This window comes from Perissodus microlepis, chromosome 5 (assembly GCF_051167445.1).
Source record: "Perissodus microlepis isolate ML-2025 ecotype Zambia chromosome 5, ASM5116744v1, whole genome shotgun sequence".
Lineage (NCBI taxonomy): Eukaryota > Metazoa > Chordata > Actinopteri > Cichliformes > Cichlidae > Perissodus > Perissodus microlepis.
Window position 1 is genome coordinate 19161464 of NC_140465.1, and position 14355 is coordinate 19175818.

At 38.8% G+C, this 14355-nt stretch overlaps 1 protein-coding gene across 1 annotated transcript in view; it reads right to left on the minus strand.

Annotated features, from left to right (window-relative positions):
* The window catches only part of LOC146387161 (voltage-dependent calcium channel subunit alpha-2/delta-3-like), a 34745-nt gene that overhangs the window by 10506 nt on the left and 9884 nt on the right, over window positions 1-14355 (minus strand). Inside the window, exons 6-17 of the mRNA XM_084928545.1 lie at window positions 11863-12025; window positions 11172-11303; window positions 9654-9714; window positions 9144-9294; window positions 8854-8928; window positions 8661-8750; window positions 6726-6839; window positions 5647-5725; window positions 2882-3015; window positions 2440-2457; window positions 865-936; window positions 21-101 (exon numbers count right to left, since the gene is read on the minus strand). Of these exons, the coding sequence (XP_084784671.1) occupies window positions 21-101; window positions 865-936; window positions 2440-2457; window positions 2882-3015; window positions 5647-5725; window positions 6726-6839; window positions 8661-8750; window positions 8854-8928; window positions 9144-9294; window positions 9654-9714; window positions 11172-11303; window positions 11863-12025 (1170 nt within the window). The remainder of the gene's footprint in view (window positions 1-20; window positions 102-864; window positions 937-2439; window positions 2458-2881; window positions 3016-5646; window positions 5726-6725; window positions 6840-8660; window positions 8751-8853; window positions 8929-9143; window positions 9295-9653; window positions 9715-11171; window positions 11304-11862; window positions 12026-14355) is intronic.

Below are 14355 nucleotides of genomic sequence, written 5' to 3' on the forward strand. Positions count from 1 at the left end.
CCCAAGACAGCTGATTGTACCATATGTTTGGGGATGAGCTTCATCAGCTCCTGCAGAGGGATGTCTGTTCCTACGACCCCCAACAGAATACCCTGGTTCTTCTGCATGAAAAGATTCAAAACACATACACAACTTTAGATAAAAACGGCATTTAATATTCAGTCACCCAGCAGTGGGAGGATATCATTGCTCTAGTAAAAGGTGTTTAAAGTATGAAAAAGTAAGTTTAGTCTTTGCTTTGCATAATTTAAATGAAAGAGAAGGGGCATTTCACCGTTGCTTGTCAGTTTGGTAATTTAGTCCACCAGGGGTGTTTTTAAGGTATATGCAGAAGATAAAGTCAGAAAGAAAAATACTAAGGTCTGGTGCTCGCACTCTGATTTCAATTTCTCTTTATTGTTCATTTTTTTTCAAAAGTTTAGAAACAAAAATGTCTTTTTGTCAGAATTTTTACACCAAAGAAGCCATAGTTTGACAAATTTCTTGTATTCATATAGATTTAAAGTGGATCTATTATGTTCATCAGCCCTACATTTATATGCCTGAAACCAATTAGAATAGCTTTTTCACAATTTCCATATTAAAAATAATCTTTATTTATCAATACCAGAGCTTTACAAAGCCTATAAGTTTATCCATGACCCTAAAACAAGCAGTTTGAGCACCCGTTGATCATTTTTAAAACAACTTTCTTCTGACTGGCTGCTCTTTAAAAAAGAAGATTTGAACATCAGGGGAGTTTTTGTGCCCACAGCCACATATAGTGATTGATCTCACCCACAGAGACACGACACACAGCCGTTATGTGAAATTTAATCATCAAAACACCCAGTAACTTGCTAATAAATGCTATAATTGACTCACAGTTTCATTCTTTGTGCTGAAGACAGGCATGGCCACTGTAGTTGTCAAAGTTGGGCCTGATTTGTCGTTCAACTGAAAAAAAAGACACAGAAAAAAGCAAAAGAGGACTTTATTATTTGTAATAATAAAGCAAGGGAAGAAAAATTGTATTGAAAAAAACACTCTCTCCCCTAGATAGGCTCTGATAATCAAACATAATTAAAATAACATTTAGTAATTTAATTAAAAGCTCTGAAACTGACAGGAACCAACAATGCATTCATCCACAGAACATAAAACTTTCATTAAACTTTCTTCACCATCACATTTGATACATTTTAAGACAAGTTACATACAAAGCATGCTGCCTATGTTTATGTTGGCACATTTTGTTTATCAGCAGTACCTAAAGTCCTGCAAAATTATATTAATGACATAGATTATGTAAAAACAATAAATCTGAACCACCCAATAAAGTAGTTAATTGGTAATAACGATACAGCCTAAGTTACATATAAGTGTGTTATTAATGTATTTATTAAATGTGTAAAAATTGATCCCATAACACAAGACTGATGTGAAAGGCAGGGGGCGGAATTTATTTCCTTCACATAATACATAACTGTAGCATCCAAACGGTCCTGAAGAATTACATGTAAAATGAACTGAGGCTGGTTAAAGCCTTTAACTTGTCAGACCTGAACCATGTGCGGCTCATGTGCTCAGGAGGATGAAGGCTGACATCAGCGCATGAGCACCATTAAAATAGGTCTGCCTTTCCCTCACCTTGTGAAATGGTACAGCTGAGCATGCCTGTGTCCGTGTTTGTGCATGAGCGTGGTTGATGTTCAGTTTGTGTGTGTGTGTGTGTGTGTGTGTGTGTGTGTGTGTGTCTGCATGTATATATGAAGCCAACGAGCTGTGAACTGCTGTGTGTACAAGCTGGCTTGACAAAATGAAGAATGGAGGCTCCTTAAATTCATCACAGCACACAATGGAAGAGAAAACTGGCCTGCTTTAGTCCTTACAACCATACGCACACAGGTACAGCAATGGACACCTCCATCGCTCTCGCTCTCTACCTTCTTTCCTTCTTTCCTTCTTTCTTGGTCTCTCCTCCAGTGTCAGTTTTATTATGGGCTTTAGGAGATAAAGTGCAATGATCCACAGAATGATGAATGGTGTGTCTGAGGCTGAGATACAAGAGCACACACTGCAGAGGACAATCTCCCAACCCTTTCTGTATGTGTGTGTGTAAATGTATATGTGCGTGTGAGAGGGAGAGTGTGTGTGTTTTAGTGTGTGCATGCTTATTGCCTCCATATTGGAAAGAAAGACAATAAATGCTCCTCTGCTGTTTGTGCCCCTCAGAGCAACCCCCCGACTGAAGCATGACGTCGAAAGGCGAGAAACAATGGGCAGGTATTTAACCTCTCAAGTCACTTCTGCTTCATATAATGTGACTTGTACTGGCTGATACTGAATAAAACCTTTTTTATATCCTGCCCATGATGCCTTTTCTGGTCCTACTTCAGAACCAGATCCACAGCACAAGGCCAGTTCTTGCACAAGAAAACGAAAACTTTGCTGACGTACCTTGTGGGCCAGGGAAAGCTGATGGGGAAGAAGAGATACACAAGGATTGAATCATCAGTGAAATAAAATCTGCATATTCTGCATCGACTTTGTGGACACAGATGCACACTGGGGGGAAAAATCCATGCAGATTAATGAAGCTCATAATGAGGAATCATTCCAGCAGCATGAGGAGTAATGATGAGAGAGCAGACCCACACATGTGAATACTCATTGTACAGTACAAGAGATGGACAACACAGCATGAAAACCTCATATCATGTAGAACAGCAACAGGATACAGCATTTAAATGTCTCTGAAACAGACAGTTCGACAAATCTGTTGCTTTATTTCTGATGCTCAGGTATTTTATGAAGAACGCTTTCACACCAGAAAACTATTGTATACTTGAATAATGAACCAGTAATATTAATTATTGTACAATACTTAAGATATACTTACAGCACTGTCCACGTAAGCCTCAGTCCACACTGTGTCGTGCTCATGATCGATAACCTTTGGGCGGCTCATGACATGAAGATATCTCATGACGTTCTCCTGAACATCAGCTAAGGTTGAGATCTGACTAAAATATCCTGCAATGACACACACACACACACACACACACACACACACACACACACACACACACACACACATTAACCCACAATCACAGCAAACACACTTCTGCAAGAGGAAGGATGTGATCCATAAACTCATTAAAGAACAGCCCAACATATGGAGTATTTAACACATCAAACGCAAAATTTACATCTAGTGGTTGGAACAACAGTTCCTTTACTGAGGTAAAGTAAAAAAACAAAAACAAATACAAGTGAAAACTCCAAGTTCGCCAAACACATCAATGAACAATCATTCATAAAATGGATCTACGGGAATTTTCATCTTAAGTACAGATGATGTAGAAAATCACAGCTTACTAAGCAGAGCATCTATGTATAAACTATGCCGTTAGGGAGGGTCCTTCACACTCCCGTATCTAATGTATTCATATGTGTTATTCTTTTACACTTAATTATTAACATTTTGCATAAGTGCATTAGAGACTTCCTGATACTTTTTTTAATCGACTATCATGACCATAGTATTAAATTCCTGCTTATTACACAGAAACCACCACAGGTGTTTCCTGGTAGTCATTACTATTCTTTAAGTGTGTTTTAAAAGTTTATTACCTGGCTATTAATATGTTATTAAGTAGAAACAAGCTGGTTTGCATTTTATAGCTATGTTTTCTGCTTATTATACAGAAACTACCCAAGATATTTCCAGGTAATAGCCTCACAAACACACAAGTTTGCTTTAATGGGATATTCGTATGTTATTAAATAGAAACAGGCAGTTTTGCATTTTGCAGCTCTGTTTACTGCTTATAACACAGAAACTACCCTGGCTAACTGAGTGGTTATAACATAGAAATGACCACATTATTTCTTTCTTGTTACCCTACAATTACCACTTTATCACAGAGCTATATGTCCACATTGTTACCCCAGTTTTGGGGCCCTTATTATCCTGTTACATAAATTTCAGAGTACTATTACTCAACTCTAACCACTGTTGCTACCGTGCTGGTACTTGGATATTATGTAGTTATTACTTTAGTAATTGCATAGTAATAACTTAGAAATTACCATATTATTACGCTCTTGTTTCCCCTTTGTTACCCTACTATTTCCCCTTTATTACCGAGCTGTGATAGAAAGTGGTACCGAGTTTCCTGATGGTTATGTGGGAGTGTTTGAGTTATATGTGCGTCCAAGCCTGAGATAAACTTTTTTATTAGCAGTTTTTCCCTCTGCCCCACTTCGTTCACTGCAGCAGCAACACATTCCTCCCACACAGCGTGTTTGGCTTTGTTTGTCAACCCTTTACCATTCGTTTAATTTCTAACAATTTAGCCCTACTCTTTTGGTGTGAGGCTAAATCCAACCTTTGCTAACATGATCTAGGTAAGAGGAGAGATAAGTTTAAAAGATATTACAGATCGCTGGTGTGTAAACTCCTCAGCATCCTTAGACAAATCAAATGTAAGGACACCACTGGGGATGGTCTTCAGTCTAAGTCCATTTATGAATGCAAAAAATAATATTTTAAATTTAAACTTTATATTAAAACTTTTTAAACTATTATATGTTTTTGCATGTTTTTATTCTCACAATTAATAAATTCTATTAGATTTATTAAGGTGATGTGGTGCACTAAAACAAAGAATTCTGAATCCTAAAGCTAATACAATTTCAACATGCTGCACATTTAAATCAGCTAATAATACCCACTGTGTGTAGTTTTTAATGGACTTTCTGACCAGTGACTTAACAACCCAACATATATCCATCAATCCATCCATTATTTCAATAGCTACTTATAAAATTCAGGGTCATGGGGAGGCTGAACCCAGCTGTCACATTTCAACATTTCCAGGAAAAATGACCCGGCTTTGAACTCACTGTCTTCACTGATGTCAACAGAAATGTCAGCAAAATATAAGATTGCACAAAACAGTATCTCTCAAATATTTTGTGTATATATTCCATGTTATTTGACTATTATTGGTGTGTTTTAAAACTTCTACTGATTATATTAAAATTAAGTCTAAAATAGCTTTTAATTCAAATATGGTTCCAAACCAAAAGAAAGTACCTCAAAACTGTGTTAAAGTACACTACTGCCCTCCTGCTGATGTCTCTGCTGGATTGCACAGAGCCAGTGTTTCTGTTTAAACTGAGTGTCACCTCCTGCTGTTGCTGACAATGTTTTATATCAGACATGTTGGGTTATAACGCAGCGGTGGCCTGTATGGGAAGGAGGTTTGTGGCTTGTCATTCCACAATCCCTCTGTGATCTGTTTTCCTGGCTGTGACTTTCCCTTCCAGAGGGCACTCATCTGGAGCGTTGACGCGAGGGAGCCATCAGCAGTGAGCAGCCAAGAGGAAGACACTGACAGGAAGAGGGATTAGAGCAGATTGACCTCTGACCCTCCCAAGTGCCACTTCATTGCCTCTTGGCAGAAAGAGTCTGAGCAAGCACATGCATATGCGTGCACACATACACAAAACACACAAAGCTACACATACATGTCCAAACTGCACAGATCCCACAAATCCTTAATCTATCATATTATTGCACACAAGCGCAGCATCAGACCCTGTTTGACACTCTAATACGAAGCTGTCTTGGAAAGTGTTTATCAAAATGTCTCCAACCTTTGTTGGCACAAGCCATCCATTTAAGGTTATCAGCAAACGCAGACTCTCGTCCAATCAGGTAAGGGAATAACCGGACCTGTTTAAAGGACACATAGATGACAAGAGTTTTTGAGATAGAAGGATTAAAAAAACATGCAAAGTGATGTATCTCCTCAGTGCTTCATCTTCCTGTCCTGATTCTATCTGGTTCTGGAGAAGGAGGAAGCTATATGTTCTTTTAAATTCTCAGGAGGAAAGTGTGTCTTTGCAATTTTCTTTTTTTAGCCAATCCTTTTTAGTTTATTTTTATTTTTTCATCTTTTTTTGAGTTTATGTATTCAAATTAAATTAATTTTCCTTTGTTATTGGGCATGGGGGCATGTACAACTGTCCTTCTGAAGAACGCTGCGTGACACTTTGCCAGACCTGTACGGCTCATTGGCTCCAGATGCTTTGCTAAGCAGAAAGCATATAGAAAACACTGAAAGGCTGCCATATAGCAGCCCTCAGGGTGTATTTGCGGGGTGGGTGTGTAGGATGAAGGGGGGGTGCCCTGCCAAACACTGCCCGGTGCTCTGCCAAAAGCCCCACACATATGCTTCACAGGACTGAACAAAAGCCCTTTAGCTGTTGTTTTTATGGCTCTGTGAGCTGCACAGCAGTTCATTTCATTTTAACTGCATTTAGGTCTTACTGAGAAAGACCAACAAAAGATTTTAAACCCAGTATTGAATCCACGAAGAAGTGTGGAGAGAGCACAGCAGAGGGGTAAGAGTCCTTTGAGCCTGAGCTGCTTGTACATGCAGTGCCCTTGAAAATAATTAATTTCCCATGCTTTATTTCCTGAGCTGTAATTCATCAACACACTGAAAAACATCATATTGACAACGATTTTTACACGAGTGATAATGAATTAAGAAACCGATTCCTCAAAACATCAGACCGGAGCTCCAGCTGGGATAATGTAAAATGTACATTTGATGCAAGAAAACTGCAGTGCAAGCAAAAAACTGTGATGCTTACAATTTAAAATTAGACAGAAAAGACAGTGTGATGGAGACGAATAGAAGGAGAGAGAGACAGCGGTTAAGACTCACTTTTCTTTCTGGCCAGTTGTGTTTTTCAAAAACATCGTCATACATCTCAGTTGCCCCATCAGTGACGAGCATTATGGCCTGACTGCACACGCTGCCACGACCAGTCTGATTGAACTAAAGTACAAGGGGGGAAATGCATGAGAGTAACATAGCATAACAGAAAAATCAAACAATATCTATGATGTTATTTACACATGAAATAAATAAAACTAGCATTATGTTGAAGTAAATAAACCTGAAAAATGTGGCACACTTGACTCAGATGCAAGAAGATGCAGTGCAGTAATTAAGTGGCTTATTGACTTGTAGCAGTGTAAATGTGAAGAACCACAAGAGTGTGAAGAGACAAGATCACAGGACAAATCCTGCTGAGCACACCTGTTCTTAACATATAATATGCATCTTTTTATTTCTGTTGTCATTGGAGGACAACGAACAGAGACTGTGGCTGTATGTGTGAGGTCAGCATGACTCTGTGTCAGGAAAAACAAGGAAAAGGATGAAACCTTTGGCAGGTGCAGGTATTAAAAATTAGTTAGAAACATACAGCATACAGCAAACTCTTCTGATTGGGTAACTTTGGGTAAGGTTTCATCTAATATTAGAAAACGGAAAGAATGAAAGCAGTGACTAATGTGATCATCCACCACATCTGAATGTTAAAAAATGGTTTTAGTTCATCGTGTGTTTTGCTGACAGGAGATCTTTTAAACTGTCAAAAGTAAAACATGAGAGTGGCGACAGTGAACCAGTATAAACATTATCAGGAACACCAATTTTTTACTTTGATTAGTTGTGCCTTTTCTGACAAATGCCAGCAGAAAGCTCAGCTGAGATGTTGCGGGATGCCTTTCCAGCTGTGGTTGTTCCTCTTTTCAGGCTGTTGACTTGCTCTTGTTTTCTGCCAAGCATCCATTCTTTCTTATAAATTCTAAACTCTTGCTGTTAAAGAGTTAAATCCATATTATTTTTTCAGAAAATATATTATACATTAGTATTGGCAGAATGTTTTTTGTGTTTGCTGTTTTACTGTACTTTTATATCACTAGCTTTGTAAAGCAGTTGAATTTTGTGTGTGTGCTTCTCAGCTTTACTCTCATCCATCTCACCAGGCCTCAGTATAAATGCTGCAGAGCTTGTCAAGTGCAAAGAGTTTCTCTGTGATTCGGTCTATGATAGGATGCATTGTGACTTTATTCACTGTGCAGCGGTGTAACAGTGAATTTCGATGGTAAGCTACGGGCTACCTGATTACCATATTCATTGCAGAGCTTTAATTAATCTGACAAATGCAGAGGTAAAAGCTGCGCTCCCTCAGCTTCAGCAGCACTGCCAAAGCTTGCCTGAAAACAGGGAGATAAAAGCAGTGCGGCGTGGCTCCTGGCCTTATCTTCTTTGTGTTCCAATCACACGTTATTAATCATTGACGTTAATTAGAGCCATTAATCACAGTTCAGAATAGATGTGTCTGTGTTTGGAGGGTGGAACGGGGATTGCAATGGAGCATTTCGATGGGCGGCACACCTCCCAAATGCTCGAATATATTTGACTAGAGTGTGCTACTTTTTATGATTAGCTCGATGTTGTACTTGGAGCACATTCTGACAGTGAAAACAAATGTGGCTTGTAAAATGAAAGTTTCCCTTGTGTTCGGGTCAAATGGAGCACTTGAATTAAATGAGAACGAAGAAGCATTTGTCTTGTGTGAGCACGTGCAAAAATTCATTACTTTTATGTCAAATTAATCAATAAATGAATTAAACTTTTTATAATAAAATTACAAATACTAAAAATCCAACATTAAAATGCAATCAGAAAATCAGAAGCTGTTTCACCTCCTTTGTAATAAGTTAATTTATTTGAGTATAGACTGAGAGGATGTTTGAAAGATTTGTCATTAAATGTCAGTCGCAGTTTTTTTTTACTGGAACTTACATCACTCAGGATCATGAAAGCTTCAGTCAGAGCTTCACCAAGCAGTCCGATCCCTTTGGCAAACAGCTTGTCCAGATGTTCACGGAAATGCTGACACATAACCACAAAAGTGGAAGAAGAAGTTTTTCAACTTTAGCTGCGTGAATTCGACCTGCTGCGAGACATATATTCATTAGTTTTAATAGGGACTCACGTCTTTATTGGTTCTGTCGGCGCGGACCAGCGTACCATTCAAACAAGGCTCCACATAGTGGATCTCCTGATTATACTGTGATAGTATAACAACCATTTAAACAGAAGAGATTTAAATAACCAATCTTTGTATTTCATGGATGACTGTGCTCCAGTTATGCCGAATACAAGAACATTGCAGAAACATCTAAAAATGTGTTCATTAAAGTAACAGAGAGGGCCTGAGATTACACAGGAATATGAGAATCATTAATTTAAAGAAGTAAATAGTTTGTTTCGACTTTAACTTACAGCAATTATGTTGAAGAAGTCATCATCTCCCAGTGTGTCTAATATGGAGGAAACAGTCTGTCTGGCGATGGTAAGCCTCAGCCCCTTCATACTTCCACTAACATCAACTAAGATCACAACATCCTTGGGAGACGTAGCGGCCTGAATGTACCTGTGAGACAGAGTTCACTTAAAGCAGGGGTGTCAAATATTTTAATTTATGGACCTTGTCTAGTTCAATTTAATCCAAAGGGACTAGGAAAAACCATCTATTATAAACAGTGTCTTTTTTTTCTTTTTAGTGCAAAAAAAAGTAAAGATACATTTTGGAAAAGTGTCAGTTGTGAGTGTGAGTGTCTTTAAAAATTGAATGCAATTAGTGTCTTCGATTTCCCACATCTAGTTTGACCTCCTCACACCAGGGATAGTAGGAATATATATAAGATGACTTACACACTTCCTTGGACAAATAGACTAATAACTTCTAGAATCTAGAAGCTGTGTGATGTACAAAACTTCTCAGGTACATACCACTTCCGATTTCTGCAGTCGAAGCCAATGACACCATGCTCATCTGGATGCCACTTAACTCCTGGGGGGCAGATTCAGACAAATCAGAATTGGCAGAATTTTAAAGTAATAAAATAACATTGCTTCACAGAGAGCAAACACAAGCACACTGACAAGATATATTAACGTGTAACAGTAATCAAAATATAAGTTCTTCATCTGTCAAGCCCTTCAGTAAGACACAGCATACTACATTGTTCCAGTTACAGATCATAAAGAGTCACACTTTAGTGCGCTGGCTAATAAGCTACATATTGGGAGGTTTGTTAAATACGGTGTTCACCTTGCATGAATCTACATAAAAGACTGATAATGCACTATATTTTTAAAGCCACCAGATTTGTGAGGGGAAAAAAACAAAGCTCTCCCACTATCAAATTTAGCCTGTGGGTGAATTTCTCTGAGCCACTGAGTGCTACTGTTGCCAAAAAACTATTAAAAAGACATTACAAGCCGCATTGTTGCAGTGGGCAACATGTTCCCTCGTTATGATGAACACACTCAGTGTGGCTTATCTCGATTCAGTCCCACATTAACCATCCTGATGCAGTAGACTCACGAGGCTCATCAAATCTGGTTTAATCTAAGGATAAAAACACTCACCACAAAATAGCTGTTGAGACCTATTTATTTAAAGTTTAAAAGCTGCAGCGCTTGAAAAACCAATGACACTAAAAGACTGGACATCTCTGCAAAAACTGAAAGCTCTAGAAGGATATCTGGGTGTGAATTAATTACATTTTAATTTGATATTTGTGAAGATATGAAAAGACATGAAAAACACACAGATGTTTGGCCATGAACAACAGCCACACACAAATATATTTGTCTTCTCAGTTAGTTTCTTTAACAGAAACCAAAAACACAACAATTTGCTTGTCTTTTCATATTTAAGAAGATCCAGAAAAAAATGAACAATCAGGCTGAAAATATTAAAAGTTAATATCTGTTTATGTAAATTTCTTTCCTCATTTAATGCAACGTGTTCCCAAAACAAAGAGCAGTATTGTGGAGTGAGTAACAAAAACATGAATACATATATTAGCAAAAAACTGATGAGAAACATTTGGCCTTTATAGATTTCCCGTTATACATTAATCACATAAAGCCTACATCTGTTAACAATCTCAAAAGCCATTTCTCATCACTGCAGCTTCTCTACAGTGAACAGGCTGCCTGTTTTACATCAGCGTAACCGTCTGAATAACATCGTCTGGATCTAAGAGATGTTACTGAGTGTGGCTGCAGACCAGCACTGGCAAATTCAGATTAATTGCAGTCTGTATATATGCATCCTCTCTGATGGTCTGTAAAATTACAACATTAGCCAAATTACCCCTTTAGTAATTCAAAATCATTTGTTCTGATCAGTTTTTTTTTCACTGACAGTTGAGAGCTCCCATGGGATGCTCTCTCTCTCTCTCTCACACACACACACACACACACATGCAGACTGACAGACAGATTGGCAGCACTCACCAGGGTACTGTCTGAAGAAACCTTTGGCACTCCCAAAGTACTGCCAGATAAGCGTTGGATCTCTTTCAAAATTATCTACAAACACTTTATTCAGGGCCTCAGACCAGTAAACCCCGTTCACTATATCAGGATCTGTAAATGGCGGCCACAGGGACACACACACAGGCATGGTGAAAGAAAGGAGAAAAAGAGAGAAAAGTAAATTAAATGGTGATAATGGTAACCATTCTGGTCACCATTACCGAGTGCATGGTTGACCTTTGTCCCTTATTGACCCCCCTGAAAGAGATACAATGCCTGTGACTAAATCATCCCTCCCTTCCTCCTGCTGGGTGACTCCCCTTTTGTGCTGTAAACAGAGAGTTATGGGGAGTCCATTAATGCTGAACAAAAGCCACACAGGCAATACACGGGAAGAGGTGAGAACAAGAAGTGACAGAGCAGCTACCATATGGGCAGCATCTTTCCAGAGCAGACTGCTGCTGCTTTCTTGTTATGTCTGGGCTCATATTGATCACCTATCTCCACTTCGCCCAGCCTGTCACACTGATACAGCTTCAGCTACCATTCCTCACTTTCACCACTTACTTTCCTCCCTCCCTCTCTCCTCCCCATTCATCAGCTTCCTGTAGGTGAATATCACTCACATAATCCTGAATTTAAGGCAGCCGCAGGCAACAGGAATACACACCTTTGTTGTACATGTTGGTGGGCACCTGGACAACACTGAGGCTGAGGTTGACTGAGAGGTTATTGAAATGGTAATTGGGCTCCAGGATGAACTCTCCTCCTAGCTCCACATTATTGCCCTCCTCATCCACTTCATTGATCAGCACAGCATTGAAGTATTCATACTGCAAAAAGAGCAGACACAACAGATATTAGACATACAGATATGTTAACCAAAGCCCGCAAAAACAAAGACAGAACAGTTACTGCACACACAAGACAATAATAACAATATTTATGTTCATATTTAAAATATGTAGTGGGGGAAATAATTATTTTATCCACTGCTAAATTTGTAAGTTTGTTCACAAAGTAATGAAGAGTCTAGAAGTTTTATGGTAGTCTCATTTTAATCAAGGGAGACAGAAAATCAACCACAAATCCAGAAAAAATACATTGTATAAAAGTTAGAATTTGATTTGCATGTCATTTAGTTAAATACGTACCTGATCCCCGTCGAGCCAATCAGAAATTTGGCTGACACAGATTAGCTATTTGCCCATGTGGCACACAGATTACAATCAACCAATTACAGATACACCTGATCTCAACTCATTATGTATATAAAGCAAACTTATCCACAGAATTTCAACCTCTCGACCACTATGGGCAAGACCAAAGAGCTGTCAAAGGATGTCAAGCTTGTAGACCTCTACAAACTAGCTACAAGACTATCAGCAAAAAACTTGGTGAGAAGGTGACAGCGGCTGGTGTGATTATTTAGAAATGGAAAAGATCTAAAATGACCATAAATCGCCTTCTGTCTTGTGCTCCATGTAAGATTTTGCCTCATGGGGTGAGGATGATCGTGAGAAAGATGGTGGATCAGCCCAAACTACAAGGAGCTCGTTAATGACCTGAAGGTAAATGAGACCGCATTTACCAAGAACACAATTGCTAGCACACTAGGAAGTAATGGATCAAAATCTTGCATCACCTGTAAGGTTTTCCTGCTCAAAAAAAAAAAAAATGTTCAGGCCCATATTAAGTTTACCAGTGGACACTTAATTTGTTCAGAGAAGACTTGGGAGAAAAAGCTATGATCAGATTCAGCTTAATTCAGTTTAGTTTTATTTATACAGCGCCTAATCACAACAACAGTCACCTCAAGACACTTTATAATGTAAGGTCAAAATGCTGCAATAGAAAACAGAAAATCCCAACAATCATATAACACCCTATGAGCAAGTGCTTTGGTGACAGTAGGAAGGAAAAACTCCCTTTTAACAGGAAGAAACCTCCAGCAGAACCAGGCTCGGGGAGGGGCGGGGCCATCTGCTGTGACCAGTTGGGGGTGAGGGGAGGCAGACAAAAGACATGCTGTGGAAGAGAACCAGAGTTTAATAATAACTACTGACAAAACGCAGAAAGGTGTATATACACAGGATTCAGGGTCACCTGATCCAGCCCTAACTATATGCTTTAGCAAAAAGGAAAGTTTTAAGCCTAATCTTAAAATTAGAGAGGGTGTCTGTGTCCTGAATCCAAACTGAAAGATGATTCTATAGAAGAGGGGCCTGAAAACTGAAGGCTCTCCCTCCCATTCTACTTTTAAAGATTCTAGGAGGAACAAGTAGGCCTGCAGTGTGAGAGCGAAGTGCTCTAATGGGAGAATATGGTACCATAAGGTCATTAAGATAAGATGGGGGCTGATTATTTAAGACCTTGTATGTGAGGAGCAGGATTTTGAATTCTGGATTTAACAGGGAGCCAATGAAGGGAAGCCAATACAGGAGAAATCTGTTCTCTCTTTCTAGTCCCTGTCAGCACTCTTGCTGCAGCATTTTGGATTAATTGAAGGCTTTTCCAGGGGTATTTAGGACATCCTGATAATAATGAATTACAGTAGTCCAACCTAGACATAATAGATGCACAAAGTAGTTTTTTTAGCATCACTCTGAGACAGGATGTTTCTAATTTTAGAGATGTTGCGCAAATGGAAGAAAGCAGTCCTACATATTTGTTTCATATGTACATTGAAGGATATATCCTGGTCAAGAACGACTCCAAGATTCCTCACAGTGTTACTGGAGGCCAGTGTTATGCCATCCAGAGTAAGAATCTGATGAAATCCAAATCTAGCTCTTTGGCATCAACTCAACCTGCCATGTTTGGAGGAAAGAGAAATGCTTTGGATCTATTTTCTGCTAAGGGTACCAAACTGACGGACCAACGGATAATATCTTGAATGAGAACCTCCTTCTTTTAGCCAAAACACTGAATCACAGATGGGTCTTCTAGCATCTTATCCAGAAAAATTAGGCATCTTAGACCCTAAACCCCAACCAAAATGACCTTTTCAAATCTGCAGGTTCCAAACCATGAAACCAAAAGAAAAATTAAACAATGGACACAAATGGCATCAAAAACAGACCTTTCTAAAGCAGATTACAGTTAGCACAGTTGTTGTTTTTTTCTTTATATATATTTCTCAGTTTGTCAAAAAAAAATGGCA